This window comes from Silurus aristotelis (assembly GCF_946808225.1).
Source record: "Silurus aristotelis genome assembly, chromosome: 13".
Lineage (NCBI taxonomy): Eukaryota > Metazoa > Chordata > Actinopteri > Siluriformes > Siluridae > Silurus > Silurus aristotelis.
In genome coordinates, this window is record NC_139586.1 from 4,378,020 (window position 1) to 4,397,193 (window position 19,174).

The 19,174-nt window shown below is 36.9% G+C and overlaps 1 protein-coding gene across 3 annotated transcripts; it reads left to right on the forward strand.

Annotated features, from left to right (window-relative positions):
* Positions 1 to 2,470: 2,470 nt before the first annotated feature.
* b3galt2 (UDP-Gal:betaGlcNAc beta 1,3-galactosyltransferase, polypeptide 2) lies at positions 2,471 to 19,003 on the forward strand. 3 transcript variants are annotated; one of them, XM_083559707.1, is made up of 3 exons: positions 2,489 to 2,745; positions 2,813 to 3,058; positions 16,800 to 19,003. In XM_083559707.1, exon 3 carries the CDS (start codon positions 17,049 to 17,051, stop codon positions 18,345 to 18,347), a length of 1,299 nt encoding a protein of 432 aa, XP_083415833.1. In that variant the 5' UTR covers positions 2,489 to 2,745; positions 2,813 to 3,058; positions 16,800 to 17,048; the 3' UTR covers positions 18,348 to 19,003. The 3 variants fall into 3 exon arrangements, 2 of the variants coding, with proteins under 2 accessions (XP_083415832.1, XP_083415833.1); XM_083559706.1 differs by lacking the exon at positions 2,813 to 3,058 and having other exon boundaries at positions 2,471 to 2,745; XR_014536507.1 differs by lacking the exons at positions 2,813 to 3,058; positions 16,800 to 19,003 and adding an exon at positions 13,910 to 14,269 and having other exon boundaries at positions 2,503 to 2,745.
* The last annotated feature ends 171 nt before the right edge of the window (positions 19,004 to 19,174 follow it).

Consider the following 19,174-nt stretch of genomic DNA (forward strand, 5'->3'; position numbering starts at 1 on the left):
GCAATGGTGGCAAAAACAAAAACACATTCCAAAAAAATCAGCCTTTAATCCAAAAACAGTGCGATGCAGAGAAGACAAAAATAAGAAAATCAAAAACAGTCCAAAAAAAAAATTCAGAAAGCCGGCAAACAGAGCAACAAAGGGCAGAGCAGACACACAAACCAAAAAACAAGTACCAAGCGCAGTTTGTCCAAACAAGTGCAGAGGCAGAGCAGGGTTCAGGTCAGGGTCAGATGGGCAGGGTGACAGGAAATATCCCAAAGCCATAAAAAGCCGGTGACATAATCTGGCGCAGGAAAAACAGCAAGATGGCCGCCAACCTGGAAGTAACTGAGTGTCGCAAGCCCAAAAATCCCTGACAGTTTCACCTCAACAGCCTAGAGATACATGAAGTTACAGAGCAAATGAAGAACTATAGGGCTGGATTTGGACTGTAATTAGCATCAACAGTCTTCTACAATGGCTTGGGAGCACAGTTTACATAAACAGTTCTGCATTTATGTGCATCACTAAATGGCAAACGGCAACAAATAATGGAACTGTAATAAATGGACAATCTACATACATGCTTTTTGAACCCAATGTCCATTGTACAAATAAAATTTTTTTCAATTAAATCATACTTGAGTAAAAGAATATATACCTTACTGCACAAATGTACAAGTTCACAAGTTACAAGTTTAAAGTCACTAATTTCAATATGAATTGAGTAAAAAGTCTTAAGTATTTTACTCATTTTCAACACAGGCTCCGCTAGTCCTCAACACCAAGACACTAGATCCTCTAGTCCTCAACACCAAGAAACATGTTTGCAAAAAAACAAAACAAAACAGTTGATTTGTAAGGTTTTAATTCCTAAAATCAAATCATACACCTCAACACCGCATTAACCGAGATCAACACAACAGGCAAAGTGAAACAAAGATGAAACAAGTCGTTAAAAAAAAGACAAGCAAAAAGTACTAAAGAAATCACAAATAAAACTTTAAGTAAATAATTTTAGATAATAAAACCAAATATTCAGAGCTACATCTCAGAATACATCAGAATACATCAGACATTGAGATGGATGGACTAGAAGGAAAGATGGAACAGCAGAATACCACAGGAGGTTAGAGAAGAATCCGAGGCAATCCTTGTTAAAGCATCTACAATGTTTTATTTTTTAAATATAGCTAAGTGTCCAGTTTGGGTGAGACTGTGTCAATGATAGCCACAGGTTCCTGTTTTTAGCTGACAGGAGTGAAACTCCTTGGTGCATCACCAAGAATGTAAATATTGATTAAATGAGTTACTATACAGTATATTTCCTAGCAGCTCAAACCAATTTGGCCATTTTCCTCTAACCTATAACAATCCATTTCTAGCCACTTTTGTTTAGGCAATGCTATTTACACCATTGTATTTACACCATTCTGTATAAAGTCTGGAGATTGTTATGTATAAAATTACCAGATGATCAGCAGTCTATTAAATATTCAAACTAACCCATCTAGTAGTAACTTCCATGCCACAACTGCCAAAGTCACAAAGAAAATGTTGTCTCCTGATTGATCATTGAGGTGAACATTAACAAAAGCTCAGAGTAGAGCCAACCGATCTTAGCCAACCCACCTGATTTATTCAAATCTACCTACTAGTTTTGAAATGTGAGAGGAAACTGAAAAAAAAAAAAAAACATTTGGGCAGACCATGCACGGAAACTCTTCCCAGACAGTAACCCGGTCTCCACAATTCAAATTGTGGAACAATTTGCAAAGGGGACCAGATCAGGCTATCTGCTGCAATGCTAGCCCGATTTGGCCCCCTTTGCAAATTGTTCCACAATTTGAATTGTAGCTTGCAGTATGTCAAAAGCATTGTAAAATACCACGTCACATTGATTTTATTAGTCTACTTTATATTTGCATCTATAATTGCAAGCTTATGTCTCCTTTACTTTCCTAGATACATAGGTCTGCACTTACTCAAAAGGGGGTGTATTATAAAATGATGCCTGTCTGTTGGGTTAATTTGTTAATGCATCTTTCAATCTTGTGCATCTTGTCCTATATTTTAAATTCGTTTTATGACACACTTTTTTATTTTAATTATAATATTATTTTATGAGCTAGCAATAAAAAAAATATTTAGATCAAATCTATAATTGATTGGTTATGGAATTTATAGTGCGTTTAACTGTACATTAATAATCAGTAAATATCCTGATATTTTATTTATTTTGCACATAAGATAAGGTTTTAGCACTACTTAAACATCATTCCTGCTCCAGTAAATATGGAGCAGGTTCAATAGTGTGAAGAACAGGGTCAGACATCTTGTCCTATATCGTAAAGGATCCTCCGTTCTCTCTGCTTACCATCATTCAGAGAGAGAGGAAGGGAGATAGACATAGGTGGGGGGTTGCAACTCTAAAATGGTCATGTGGGATCCTCCTCTAAGTACGTGATTATGTCAGAGGGACACCATCAATGCATTCACAGCAGACTGGAGCAGCAGACCCCCTCCCACACACGTGCATGCGGGTGCATTTTGCCATCACATAGAGGCAGCAGAGGAATGGAAGAAGGAGAACAGTCTTACCCTCTTTTCACCACTCCTGTGTATAATGATTCTCCATGGGAGGTGCTTTGAGGAAAGGCACAGAGTGTGTCTTTTGTTGCTGTTTTCCTGGCATTTAGTGTGATGAACTAGCTACCGTCTTCCACACAAGCATCAGCTGGACTCACCTCCAATCCTTTGCAGGTACGTGTAATGGAAATTGAAGCCATTGTTTGGCCTGTTTCTTTAACAAATCCATTTTATCTTTCAGAGAATTTCTAGCATGGAATTGCTGCACTAATAAATTATTGTGGGAGACATAAAAGCAGTTCAGCAGCCCGGGAAAAATGAGAGATAGAATGTGACAGATGGAAGTACGGATTTGCATCATGAACGCAAAGAACAAAGAACTATTTAAGGGGACATTGGGAAATTTCATCTTTGATTTTGTAGAGGGATTTACATGAAACAATGACATTAAAGAGGATTACAGCACAACATCAACATCTGTTATCTGGTACGTCCCTCCCATGTCTTTTTTTTTATATTGCTCAGCATTATGGTGCCTGACAGTAACATTCTCACTGACATTTTTGTCTATACTAAATAGACACCAAGCTGACATATATAAACATATATTAACCACAGCACTGTAGCTTGACAGTCCTCTAGCACTGTAGCATCTAAAGCAAATCCTAGCCTTAGCCTTTGGTCATAGCTTAAGAGAATAACCCTGTTTAAATATTCATGTATACTCTCAATGATTCACCAGAAAAATGTTGCTTGCATTGCAGTGTGAGCAAATAATGTGCTGCACAATACTAAGAATTTGTACATGTTTGAGCATGAAGTATGAAATATTTTCAGCTATTCTGCAAAGAACTGATACATAACTCTGGCCACCACCCAGTACTCGCAGCTTTACTGGTAGAAGCCGATAATGTGGAGAAGGTGAAAAACAGTCAGATTACTCTTAGCTTTGTTTTTTAATAAGCATTCATCTTTCTTCATCATGTCCCCTTAACTTTAACATCTAACTATTTAATAAAGAAGGGTGAAACAAATGGGGTAATGCATAAAAATAATACCATATGACATTTAAATTTGACATGATTTGTTACAAGCTATATTACTACTTAAACAACAACAAAAACTGTTTAGACCTACAGAAAAAAGTGAAATATATATATATATATATATATATATATATATATATATATATATATATATATATATATATATATATATATATAAATTTTTTTTCTATTAATTTTATTTTTATATAGCCAAAAACATACATTTAATAAATTATATTATATTATATTATATTATATTATATTATATTATATTATATTATATTATATTATATTATATTATATTATATTATATTATCTGAAAAAATAATCCTATGGGAAGAGCTATAAGGTGGTGGGGTTTTTGTTATTGTTGCTGGGTTGGTGTTACTTTTGGGCAATTGACTAATATGCTACAACCCCACATAAACAATGAATTACTGTCTGTCTCATTATGTGATTATGTTCCTTGCTCTTTTTTTTTTTTTTTAGTACAATTGCTTTTTTTTTTGTCTTTGAATTAATAATTTCCTTAATTTAAATATCCTCTATATTATCAAGTCTATCTTATATCTTAACATAAGATAGGTCTATTCTTAACAACACTTAATTAGGAACACCTGTAGGTCTAGACAATCATGCAATTATGTAGTTAACTAATTGTGTGGCAGCAATACAATGCGCTAGTCAATCAGAATGGGAAAAAATGTGATTTATGACCAACAAAACAGTATTTTTATTCGGCAATGGTTCAATAAAGAAAATCACCCAGATAGTGATAGTTCCAAAGATTAAAATGGTCAGAGTTAATTAAGCTGAAGAAAGGCTACAGTAATTTAGATAACCACTCTATACAATAGCTGTAAGCAGAACGGCATCTCCGAATGCAAAACAGATCAAACTTTGATGCAGCTGGACTTCAACAGCAATAGTCTCATTACAGAAAACTAAGGCAACAGTGGCCCAGTTGCTAGACAACTTTTGGTAAATGACATATAATTATGGCCATAATTGACAGACAATCTTATATTAGTGTTTTCAACACCTTATGGAATCTATTGACTCTGAACCGAATTGCCACTGTTTTAGACCAATACAGGCCAAACTATAATAAGCCTAATACATTGCCCCATGATTGTACATCCATTACCTGATCATGACCTGATTAGTGGTTACTAAAAAGTACTTTAAAATGAATTTATTCTTTTATAATTAGCAAATAAAACAAAATGGAATTACTTATTAAGAGACAGTGGTGAAGCTGAATAATTTATATGCCTAGCAATGCATAGCAACAGGAAATGCTGTAGACTAATGTAAGCTACTATAAAATGTTAAATGGTTTGAGTTAAACATTGGTGGACCATTAGGGCCAGCATGGCCTTCTCTGCTGGCCTAAACACTTTAATCATCAGAATCACTAACTTACATTTTTATATTTTTTCCATGAATATGTGTTAAATTATTTCCAATAGTCTCTTCATTCACCCTCTCAGTTGCACTGCTTGTAGGAGTGTCAGTTTATGTTGGAGTTTCTATCCAATCAGATTTCAGCAAACACGTTACGTGTTGCCAGGGTCAAAGGAATCTGCCTTCAAACCAATCAGATTTCAAACTGGTTCCTTCACAAATCTAACAGCCTACCAGAGTGCGGTTTTAATGTATGAATAGATGACAAATATTATAGCTGAATCAAATACTGTAATCAAGAAAATGGTCCAGAATTTGTATAACTCAATACTTTAACCTATATCCAAGTGGGTGCAACATTCTTTAAAAACAAAACAACTTTATGATTCTGCTGAAATTAAACAGTGTTGAAATACTGACAATGCACTTATACTTTAGGGATTTTTGTTCCCCCTTTATGGCCAAATGGGACATATGGACACCTAATCATTACACTCATATGTAGCACTCCCTGAAACTGCTGCCACAGTTCTAAGTTCCAGTTGAAGAACCAGCTGAATGAAACTTAATGACAGACATTAACAGAATGTGCAAATAACTTTTTGGATAGTATTAAAAAATTGAGCGAAAGCATATTTCTGCTTATTGTAGTTAAACTGTGATTGAAATGCTGTGTAGAGTGGTTGTGGTCTGAAAGTGGTCTTTTCTGATCTATAAAGTGACTTCAGTTTAGTCAATCACTGCATCAGTGAGAAATTGCAGAGAAAGAGTCTTTTTTGCACAGTTCAGCAGACATAATAGAAAAAATATAGCTCTGGAGCCAAACCTGCTCATACGTAGCTAAAAGTGAGTCATGTGACTCTGCCATAAGGTCAAACTACGAACATAGATTTGATCTTAGCTGCATCGCCTTCTACTTCACAACCACTGTTAGATTCACTGTGATCCATTTGCTAGTGATAGGGTGTCATATATATCCATTAATGGGTGTTAGATAGACTTGAGCATGTCCCTTTGGGGTTTTACTGTAAGTGTGTGTTCTTATATGAAGTTCCAAAACTTCCCAGTAATATCAGAGTCTTAATTATCAAACTTAAAATGAGCACATGACAGAAAATCCTTCCTCAGACTTTTGTCTCGCACCCACTTTTGTACATCACTTTGTTTCCCATTTGTGTGACCTGACATCTCTATTTCATATTTTTAATTGCCAGCTCTCTAAGTTTTCAGATCAGTGCTCAATCATTTTATCACATCTACAATTGTTTGGCACTGTGAATTTGCACAAATGCTCTCTAATCTCCATAGTGTATTGTAACAAAGTCTATATTGTCATTGATTTTGTTCCACTTATGTAAAGTGTGCAAGATTATAAAGTATTTTTTTGGGAATCCAACAAAAACAAGTAAAACCAACCAAAAACATGCATTAAACAGAAATTCAACAGCATTCCAGAAGCTCAATTCAAGTGCAGCTTCACGGTCACTCATACAATTATACACACAGTCCCACTCACTGACAGAGAAAGAAAGAGAAAGAAAACAGCATGTTAAATAAGCATTTACAAATGAGAGGCAGGTGCGCCAATGAAATTAATTTCCATCCCCACACTACTGCTGCAGACTCCCAGTAAACCATTACCTCACCTGCCACATTTCAGCTTATGTGATATGACTTTATCATATAAATGAATTGATTGTTTGTTACTTTGGCTGAAAACTTTGCAACCAAAACAGAATGTAGCATCCTGGGCTTTTTGGTAACTCCCAATTTTCTATAGCACTTTATTCGTTGAAATATTGTGTGCATGCTGTCCCATATGCTTTCCTCGCTCTCTTCTTGTTGGCCATATTTTAAAGATCATTAAATTTTTTTTCACCTTGTAATGTTAGTGAGAGTGTAGATGCTAATTTTTAGGGAAGGTTTGCTTTTTCAACAGTTTGCTCCTGTTGCTGTAGCTGGAAGGTGCGACCAATGATTAACACATTTCTCAGCTTTTGGTGTGCTTCCAGTGCACTTACAGTGAGTGTGGTGAAATCTAAAAGCAAAGCAAAGATTGTTTCTAAAAAGATTTTCAGTGCTACTACCATTGCAATTGCTTGGTTGGCTTATATAGATGCAATGGACCTGGTTAGAATCAGTGCCAGGATCTTGTTGACCGAACAGAGAAATGCTTAAAACTACCAGCATTTAAAAAACTTTAAAGGTTTGGATGTGATTTCTTCTCTAAAGTGAGCCAAGACTCACAATTTTTTTATCTAACCTAACAGATGGACAGCTTCAAATGGAAAAAGACAACCATAATATGGAGGTGAATTTATAAAAAGGTTTAAAAACCTAAGCTCCACTTGTGAAAGGAACAGATGTCTTCTTATAGCTAGAATTTCTTTTCAAATGGTCATAGTTGTGTATAATTAATTCAGATTTTTTTTCTTTCTTTTCATATTTGCTTAGGAATTCTGTTAAAACTCTTCCAACATTGGGCAACACAGTGGTTGAAACATTTTAGATAGGTAAAAGCTGATGAGATTTTTATAACTAGCTATTGCCACTAAATTTAAACAAATAATCAGATAACCTCACAAAAACATTGCTCATCGGAGGTTTAATTAATTATAAAATTTATTATGATAATTACATTAAAAAAAATATACATTATTTGTTTGTTTGTTTATAGATAGGCAGAATGTACAGTAAGGGTATAAAGATATAAATATTAAGATATAAATATACATATAATACAAATAATAATAATAATAATACAAATAGTGCAGATGTAATGTAAGTAAAAAAGATATACAATGTAATATGTACATTGTATGTATAATTGTACAGAGGTTATATACAGTGTTTTTATAGTGATCTAGCGGTGTAGTGTAGAGTTCAGTAGTGTGATGGTAGATTCATTTATGATATTCTGTGTATTTGACAAAATCATGTTATTGATTAGGAACAGATATATTGTCCTATGCTCCTTCTATAGACAATGAGCACCTTGTTTACCCTACAGTCTTATTATTGCCTAAATGTGACATAGCACAGATGCAGTTTGCCTGTTGCAGTCGAGGAGCAGGTAATAATATGCCGCTCTTGATACTGTGACCTCTGAAAAAGCTCTAATCATTTTCTGTCTGAAATTTAGATGTATGCCCTTAAACATAGAAAATGCTCTGCTTTTTGCAGCTGTCCTCTACTCAGTTGAGTCTACTTTAAAGTTTTTGTGGGGCTCCGCAATGCATAGCTATCATGAGCCAGGGTCTACCAGTGCTCTGAGGGTGGAAAGGATATCTGTCAATTAGAGCAACACTATGTGCTTTAATTAAATTGAGCCATGTTTCAGTTTATTGTTTGTATTGAGGGAACTTCAGGCATTCAATTTTAAATGCAAGAAAAGTTCTCAAATGAGTTCATATTGTTCCTAATTATTGCTAAGCTATTCAGCTTGTACATTTGTCTATTTAATTGGCTATTTAGTGTTTAAATAGTTGAAATAGATCTTACAACAAGAGGTCAATGATCATCTGTCACTTTAGCAACCACAACAAAATGTCCAATGATAGAATCCACTGATGAATTTCTTTTTTAAACACAGTGGTGGAAATCACATCACAAACACTTTCACCATGTATAAAACTTAGGACTTTATATGTCTATGAATACACTATATGTCTATATGTAAATAAATTAAATATATTCCAGTCATTTCACAGGCAGCAACATGCAAATATGGTTACTCAGAGGTCCAACCATGCTGATGCCATTCATTACGTAGCATCACACTGGCCTTTTGCTTTGCTCTTATCTTCAATGACTTACATCTGGAAAAATTCTTCTAGAATTTTGTATGTTTTCAAGCTTCACATGTCTCAAGCTTGGCTTTTTTTCTTCAGGATTTAATGAATTTCTGCCACTTGCAAATTAAACAAGAATGTAAATTATAAAGCACAGCATATAAACCGATGGCATGCCAGGCAGAATGGTTGTACATCTTTGGTTTTGTTTTAGGAAAAAAAAAAAAAACATTTGTTGAGGCCCTAGGATGCTGAACTTACATTAAAGAGTCAAAGTCAGGGCAAGTAAACCCATAAGGGATTTGATCTACATTAGACAAAATTATATAAATGGTGATAAGCTTTGTATGTCCCTATGTACAATATATGGGTGTATTTATGTTTTTATTCAATGCTTTAATGAATTGAATGCCAATAAAAACCCTTTACATTCTGCAATTCTTTCCTCATTTTCTCCCCAATTTGGTAACCTGCCATTACTTAGTTAGTTCTCCCCGTCCCATTTAAAACAGTAATGATTTTGTAATGGAAATCACTGCATGGGCTCATTAACACCCTCGAGAAGTCATTGTGAACACAGTTTGCCATGTCATCCACAAATGCTGGTTAAATCTCTATCATGCATAGAAGAAGGCATGCATAAACATGATTAAAAAATGATTTCCAACCAAGTGGAAAACTTTTCAATTTTCTGACGGATTGAATCGCAGTGGTTAGGTCCAAAAACGCCACCCCAAAAATTATATTTTATGTATACAGTACTGTACTGTATTAAAATTTGACTTCATTTTATGATCAATAGTTATATTTCTATTAATAAATTTCATTATTTTAACATAAAACTCATAAAAACAATTGCCTATTAGGTTTTTGGTCTATCGTGCTATACAAGTGAGACAAATCAGCTAAACAAATTAGTTATGTGGCAAATGCAATTCTGCGATAAACCATGGTCGTGAGATTCGAACAGTGGTAACTACTGTATTTCTTTCTTTTCGGAAACCATGGACACTATGTCCTTCGAACTTAAGAGAAAAGGGACCTGGCTTGTTATCAGGAATCGGTTTTAAAAGCCGCATCTCTGATTGTATGGGAGTCCATTAGTGCCTGTGGAATGAGTAGCTTGCACATTTGGAAAGGCTCCATCAACCCTGAATGGTATATACATGTTTTAAAGTGAAAAAATGCTTTAATCGTGAAAACATCTTTTTCAGGGAATCCCATACATATTTGAGCAAGATGGTGCTAACTGCATATTGCATCTATTACAAAACCTTCGTAGTAGTAGAGTCTGGATGACGAACTGGCTTGCCTGCAGTCTAGACCTTTTACCATTTGAAAACATCATAAAACAAAAAAATGTTGTTACCACAGAATCTGTTAAACTGCCTACTTTCTAAGGCAACATAATAAGTTTAATGTGTTAACAATAGAACATGAAAACCTAACAAGGTTTTATCATACAAGTATGGCTGGCTATTTTTATAAAAAAAAATTAAGTTGTAGTTACAGGGTAAAAGGAGATAAAAGTTGGTAACCTAGCATGCACTGAAAGGGGCTTCATCCCTAAATGTTGAATCGATTGTAAGGCATACTCTGCTAATAGTAAACCCTGGACCCAGTCCTCATGGCTATCAGCATAGAAGGTACAGAGAGCCCATCAAAATCTTTTGTTTGCTCTTTCCACCTTAAGTTACCTTAAGCCTTAGGTTTGAGGTGGTATCCAGAAGTCAGTAGTGAAACACATGACACAATAGGAGTTCTGCATTGGAAAAAGCAGAGGGAACGCTAGGCAGTGGTATCTGACATAGTGACTTAGAAAATGGGTGAATTACCATTAGTTGTTGTTCTATTTACTCTGGAAAATATACTGGCGATTTGCTTGATCCAGTTTTTCTTGATGGCCTCAATAACATTTGATGACTAGGAAATTGAACTCTCCATTGTTCACACTGTGGTCTGTGATGTGAATACATGTAAGTATATTGGCCTTGTTGTTCTTATAGACTGGGTTGTAGAAGAGAGTAAATTAAAAAATGGGTGAAAAACAGGGACCAGTAATTTGGACGTGGGTTCAGACAGTTTTTTTTTTTTTTTTTTGGGCAGTGTAAATAAATGGGTTGCCTCCTCTACAGTGTCTCCACTCCTCCAGAATGAATATGATTGCAAGAAGCTCATGGTGTGCAGAATGTGTGCATTAAGTCATGGCTCATGCTTCTATTGGGATCCCATCAATGAGCTGAATTCTCTGTAGTTGGCAAAAAAAGCTGAATGAATTTTTAGTTGGTCTTCAGTGTGTTTGTCTGTGAAGTTATAAGCCGACCCCCAGCTTGCAGCTGTGTTTTTGGCTTTGCTATATTTCTCCACCGGAGGGAAGCACAAGACATGTTAATAATGGATGCTCCTAAATTTAAAAATCAATTTTCAAAAGTGTTCAACAAATCCCTCAGATTTTTGGATTTGTTTGCCATAGGGCACAAGTCAGGCACATAACTTTTAAATATATCTCCCCTTTTGTTTGCAGCCCCTCCTGAGGCATACTGGTAACATGGTTGCATCTCAACCTGGAGTTTGAGTTAAAGTCTGAACAAATATGTTGTTATTCACTTCGTGTTTATTTCTTCTTCTACTTCTTCTTATTATTTGCGTACCCTTGGTTTCCACATATTTAATAAATGTTGGTATGTTATTTGCTCAGGTCTCCTTCCACCAGAGAAGGGAGGGAACTCAAAAAGTATTTGGCCCTTTACAATCTTTAATCATTTAATTTTATCTTTATCCAAACTGTCACCTTTCCAAGCTGTTGACTCTTGTGTTTCTCAAGCTCAGTACTTTCACTTGACAGGTGCAAGTGGAATGCTCAAGAACATTCATAAATTCAGGTGCATCATGGAATTTATTTAATGGGCTGGCCAGAATGCTTAAGCTACCCTAAGTTTTTTGATGAGCAGTTTTTTGGGCTGGTTTATCAACAGACCCAACCTTTCACATTCCAGATTGTGCAGCATTTTGATCAGACTGAACATTTACTTGTGGGTTTCCTCACTCTCAGACAAGCTGACATGGTCAATCGCAGTCAGTAAACTCCAGGGTCAGAGTACCTCTCTTAATGCTCCTCGTCCATCCAGGCAATGTCTTTGATCCCCTATCAGTACTTGGATTTACAAGAAAAAAATAGAATAAACAACATCTATCAGTCCATATGCTGTATGCCATGGTGGACTACAATCTGGAGACCTTGGCTTTCATACAGCTAACTGTTAACTTCTCTTACCTAGAAGTCCACAGGGTGGCTTCAGTGGAAGAGAGAAGCCCAGCAGAAATTTAGGCCATAACCTCTGACCCCAAGCTCTCCTTTGTGTTAAAGGTTGATGCCTCTCAATGGTCTGGCTCTGTTTGGAGGCTGCATCCTTACCCTTACTTTTTATATCAAATCACTCATGTGGAGAGTATTTATGATGTTGGGGACCTGCATTCTTGGTAATTAAATTATCACTGAAGCGAGCAAAACAGAAACACAACTGGTCCGTGTACATACTCACTTCTCGACTTAGCAGTTTTGACTTTGAATACAGGCAGTTTAGAATTTGTGTTCATTTATTTTGTTAATTTTCCTATTTTTTCCTAGTTTTCTGAAACTTGGGTTCAAGTAACTCTCCAAACAGAGCTGATCAAACTAATTTTCATCTCTATTACAGCTTCCATTCTTATATGATGCCATCTAATGGCTTTGCACCATTGAGGTCTCTGAAATACAGTAGTCCGCTAACCACTACAGTCCCAGAGTTTTCATAATAAATTATGATGATGCAACAGCCCTCTGAATGCTCCCCAATGCATCAGTTTATGTAAGGGTTTTTGTCCTTAAATTTTTTTATTGGCTGTTATATGGTCCCTTGTCCCAATTTTCTTTGTTGAAGTGGTGGTTCCAAAATTTTGGCTGTGGGTTACTGGTCAGAATGTCAATACCAACCCAGCAGCGCCAAGCAACCAATATCAAGTTCTGGAGCAAGGCCCTTGACCTGCTCTGCTTCAGAGACGCCGTATAATGGCTACCCCTATGCTCTGACCTATGGTTTCTCAATACAGCCAACTGGGTCACCCCTCCCATAGTCTTGCAACACTTGATTTGTGTGGGATATTTGTGGGATTAAAAAAATCTCACTTTCCCTTAATCCCTTTTAGTCAAAGAACTACCAAAGGGTTTGGTCACAGGACAGCTCCACATAGACATCCTCAATGGTGAAAGGGCAGGTCTCACCCCACTCTCCATGTCTCAATGGATTTTGACCACCCTGGCACTGCCTACCCAGCCAGTACCATGCACACTCCAAACCAGGCCTGACTACTGCAAAGCCTATCCAAAAACATTTATCAAACTACCACCTGAAAAGGGAGATATTTCTAAAAATACACCAGATATCACCAGTATTCAAAAATAATTCTACACAATCATACCTTTTTAATATTTTTTTATATTTATGTATAAGTCTATAGTCTATATAGTTTCTGAGCTGATCTCAGTTTATAGCAGTAACTTTTAAAAGCTACCCAACTTTTAAAAGCTTCCCATACAAAACATTTTTTTAATAACAAACATACTGAAAAGCTATGAATGCTAATAAAAGACAGATGGTTTGGGCAAGAAAACACACAAAGACTAATAGTATCAAAAAAGTAGTGTTACATTTATGCACATGGACAGCTGTTTAAATTGTATTTAATATTGATTAAAAAGTTCCATTTGTTTCATTGGTTATAGGTCAAGCAGTGCTACCTTATCAAAATAGTGTTTTGTAGATTAGCAACTCTGCATAGTGCATGGCAGATCACAGTTTAGAGTTTTGCTCTCAGGTTTAAAATGTTCTTTGAAGGCTGCCACTGTTGGCTATATCTAAGCCTTTGCACCAATAAAAGTAAGAATGGTGGAAACCCCTGGAGGAGTATGAGACCTCTTGTACTGCAAATAATGTTACTAAAAGGGTACAATGATAAATAAAAGCTTACCTTTTCACTGTGTGAGAGATTAGTGATATAAAATTATATAATTAATTATTTTAAATTTATGTTGTTGTTCTTTCCTTCTCTTCTTAGAGTACACAAGCATTGGTCTAAAGGAAGCACATTTCTACTAAATTAGGATGAAGCATTGCTGTTATTGAAAACCCTGGAGCAGTGAGTCAGAGGAATCATCATTGGCAACATGTCGTCCTTTCACTAGCCCCACCTGGGGTCCACAAATACCCATCTGTAAACCTTCTACCATCAGATAACCCTCAGGCTTTTAATAACATATGTTCGACCTCAATAAATTGCACCACCACACTTTCACATATTATTAACATGCCGTGGCGACGGCGACACTGCTGTCCAATGAAGATGACATGGAATATCAAGCGGTCACTCTTCCGTATACACATGATGGGCCTGCTTGTGCTGGGTTTACTTGTTACACTCTTTCTCGGCTGCAAAGACTGCTAAATATGTTGTTATTCACTTCGTGTTTATTTCTTCTTCTACTTCTTCTTATTATTTGCGTACCCTTGGTTTCCACATATTTAGTAAATGTTGGTATGTTATTTGCTCAGGTCTCCTTCCACCAGAGAAGGGAGGGAACTCAAAAAGTATTTGGCCCTTTACAATCTTTAATCATTTAATTTTATCTTTATCCAAACTGTCACCTTTCCAAGCTGTTGACTCTTGTGTTTCTCAAGCTCAGTACTTTCACTTGACAGGTGCAAGTGGAATGCTCAAGAACATTCATAAATTCAGGTGCATCATGGAATTTATTTAATGGGCTGGCCAGAATGCTTAAGCTACCCTAAGTTTTTTGATGAGCAGTTTTTTGGGCTGGTTTATCAACAGACCCAACCTTTCACATTCCAGATTGTGCAGCATTTTGATCAGACTGAACATTTACTTGTGGGTTTCCTCACTCTCAGACAAGCTGACATGGTCAATCGCAGTCAGTAAACTCCAGGGTCAGAGTACCTCTCTTAATGCTCCTCGTCCATCCAGGCAATGTCTTTGATCCCCTATCAGTACTTGGATTTACAAGAAAAAAATAGAATAAACAACATCTATCAGTCCATATGCTGTATGCCATGGTGGACTACAATCTGGAGACCTTGGCTTTCATACAGCTAACTGTTAACTTCTCTTACCTAGAAGTCCACAGGGTGGCTTCAGTGGAAGAGAGAAGCCCAGCAGAAATTTAGGCCATAACCTCTGACCCCAAGCTCTCCTTTGTGTTAAAGGTTGATGCCTCTCAATGGTCTGGCTCTGTTTGGAGGCTGCATCCTTACCCTTACTTTTTATATCAAATCACTCATGTGGAGAGTATTTATGATGTTGGGGACCTGCATTCTTGGTAATTAAATTATCACTGAAGCGAGCAAAACAGAAACACAACTGGTCCGTGTACATACTCACTTCTCGACTTAGCAGTTTTGACTTTGAATACAGGCAGTTTAGAATTTGTGTTCATTTATTTTGTTAATTTTCCTATTTTTTCCTAGTTTTCTGAAACTTGGGTTCAAGTAACTCTCCAAACAGAGCTGATCAAACTAATTTTCATCTCTATTACAGCTTCCATTCTTATATGATGCCATCTAATGGCTTTGCACCATTGAGGTCTCTGAAATACAGTAGTCCGCTAACCACTACAGTCCCAGAGTTTTCATAATAAATTATGATGATGCAACAGCCCTCTGAATGCTCCCCAATGCATCAGTTTATGTAAGGGTTTTTGTCCTTAAATTTTTTTATTGGCTGTTATATGGTCCCTTGTCCCAATTTTCTTTGTTGAAGTGGTGGTTCCAAAATTTTGGCTGTGGGTTACTGGTCAGAATGTCAATACCAACCCAGCAGCGCCAAGCAACCAATATCAAGTTCTGGAGCAAGGCCCTTGACCTGCTCTGCTTCAGAGACGCCGTATAATGGCTACCCCTATGCTCTGACCTATGGTTTCTCAATACAGCCAACTGGGTCACCCCTCCCATAGTCTTGCAACACTTGATTTGTGTGGGATATTTGTGGGATTAAAAAAATCTCACTTTCCCTTAATCCCTTTTAGTCAAAGAACTACCAAAGGGTTTGGTCACAGGACAGCTCCACATAGACATCCTCAATGGTGAAAGGGCAGGTCTCACCCCACTCTCCATGTCTCAATGGATTTTGACCACCCTGGCACTGCCTACCCAGCCAGTACCATGCACACTCCAAACCAGGCCTGACTACTGCAAAGCCTATCCAAAAACATTTATCAAACTACCACCTGAAAAGGGAGATATTTCTAAAAATACACCAGATATCACCAGTATTCAAAAATAATTCTACACAATCATACCTTTTTAATATTTTTTTATATTTATGTATAAGTCTATAGTCTATATAGTTTCTGAGCTGATCTCAGTTTATAGCAGTAACTTTTAAAAGCTACCCAACTTTTAAAAGCTTCCCATACAAAACATTTTTTTAATAACAAACATACTGAAAAGCTATGAATGCTAATAAAAGACAGATGGTTTGGGCAAGAAAACACACAAAGACTAATAGTATCAAAAAAGTAGTGTTACATTTATGCACATGGACAGCTGTTTAAATTGTATTTAATATTGATTAAAAAGTTCCATTTGTTTCATTGGTTATAGGTCAAGCAGTGCTACCTTATCAAAATAGTGTTTTGTAGATTAGCAACTCTGCATAGTGCATGGCAGATCACAGTTTAGAGTTTTGCTCTCAGGTTTAAAATGTTCTTTGAAGGCTGCCACTGTTGGCTATATCTAAGCCTTTGCACCAATAAAAGTAAGAATGGTGGAAACCCCTGGAGGAGTATGAGACCTCTTGTACTGCAAATAATGTTACTAAAAGGGTACAATGATAAATAAAAGCTTACCTTTTCACTGTGTGAGAGATTAGTGATATAAAATTATATAATTAATTATTTTAAATTTATGTTGTTGTTCTTTCCTTCTCTTCTTAGAGTACACAAGCATTGGTCTAAAGGAAGCACATTTCTACTAAATTAGGATGAAGCATTGCTGTTATTGAAAACCCTGGAGCAGTGAGTCAGAGGAATCATCATTGGCAACATGTCGTCCTTTCACTAGCCCCACCTGGGGTCCACAAATACCCATCTGTAAACCTTCTACCATCAGATAACCCTCAGGCTTTTAATAACATATGTTCGACCTCAATAAATTGCACCACCACACTTTCACATATTATTAACATGCCGTGGCGACGGCGACACTGCTGTCCAATGAAGATGACATGGAATATCAAGCGGTCACTCTTCCGTATACACATGATGGGCCTGCTTGTGCTGGGTTTACTTGTTACACTCTTTCTCGGCTGCAAAGACTGGCTACCCAGTCAACCAGAACAACGAGAAAATGCTGTGGTTTACACAATGCATGGCTTGAATCCAGTTAGGGAACATGCTGAAGGCAACCAAAGCTCAATGCAAAGCCTCTGGAGGGGGTCCCTTTTCGTTCCTTCAAAGCTACCTATGAACTTCAGTTCTCATCAATCAGAATTTGCAGTCCAAAGTATCTCAGGAATGGAAGCATCTCTCAGTACAAACAAAACAAATGGCAATACCTTGCACAGAGAAATGGGTGTAGGAGAGCAGCTAGCACCTAATCCATACCAGTATATGTTAAATGAGCCCTACAAATGTCAAGACAGCAGCCCCTTTCTCATTCTACTTATTGCCGTAGAGCCAGGGCATGTGGAGGCCAGGAATGCCATCAGGCAAACATGGGGAAATGAGAGCATGATAATGGGTGTTGAGTTTGTGCGTCTGTTTCTCATGGGCATGAAAAGCAGTCCTGATGGCCACCTTCAGAGTGCCATTGTGGACGAAAGCTTCCAGCAGCATGATATTATACAGCAGGACTTCATGGACACTTACTACAATCTTACCATCAAGACACTAATGGGCATGAACTGGGTGGCTGAGTACTGTCCTCATGCCAGGTATATCATGAAGACTGACAGCGACATGTTTGTCAATACAGAGTATTTAATCCGAAAGTTGCTGAAGCCAGAGGTACCACCTCAGCACAACTACTTCACTGGCTACCTAATGCGAGGTTACGCACCTAATCGCAACAAAGACAGCAAGTGGTACATGCCTCCAGAGCTCTATTCCAGCGAGAGGTACCCCATCTTCTGTTCTGGCACAGGCTACGTGTTCTCTGGAGACATGGCAGGCAAGATCTATCAGGCATCTTTAAGTATACGTCGTCTACACCTCGAGGATGTTTATGTCGGGATCTGCTTAGCAAAGCTGCACATTGATCCCGTTCCACCACCGAACGAGTTTCTCTTTAACCACTGGAGAGTTTCCTACTCAAGCTGCAAATACAGCCACCTTATCACATCCCACCAGTTTCAGCCCAGTGAACTCATCAAGTACTGGAACCACTTGCAGAGCAACAAGCACAATGCTTGCCTCAACATGACAAAGGAAAAGAGTATCAAATTGCGTCATAGGAAGTTGGAATGGGAACGGATTCGGCGATGACCACAAGCATGACAATATATTTTAAAGCATGTGGGAAATCAATCAGTACACTAATATAGGAAAGAGCACAGTTTCTGTCATTATGTAAAGTCAATTAAAACTATTTTTTAAATTTGATAGATGTTACGTATTGTAAATCCGTTTAGCTATTTTTAAAAGGGATGTGGGGGTAAATGTTACGTGCAATATATAGCATGCACAAAAACGCATAGGTGAGATCACCTCATTCAGGTGCCAAGAAGAATTACAATGCAACAATTTCTTTCCGAATCTTTACAAATATTTATTTAACAAAAAGATTTACAACAACGGATTATAGGTATGGATTTTGTCTATATCACCAGTCTGCCATGGAAACAGCTGAACCCCTGCTTGTTTGGGCAATTATTCAATCAGACAATCATGTAGTCACAGTCTCCCAAATTTCGGATGTTTGATCTTAACGTTGATTAAAGCTCTTGACCTCTACCTGCATAATTCTACCCATTGTTCTGTTGCTAGATGATTGGCTGATTAGAGAATTGAATGAATGTGCAGGTGTACAAATGTTTCAATATAAAGACAAAGAAAGAGAGATTGTACTTTTTAAGAGCTTTGCAAATGTTTACCTTCCTTGGGACTAAAGAAAAATATTTATTAAATGTTTTTCCTTCTAATTGGTCTTGTTTATGTGTTTGTTACTTACAATCACAGTATGTTGTCTTTGGGAATTGAAAGAAAATTTTAATGAATGACCTTCACCTAAAATTATATCTCAAAATGCTGCTGAAATGTAAATAAACCAATAGACAGCCAGTCTATTATATGTACTTGCTGTATATCATGTG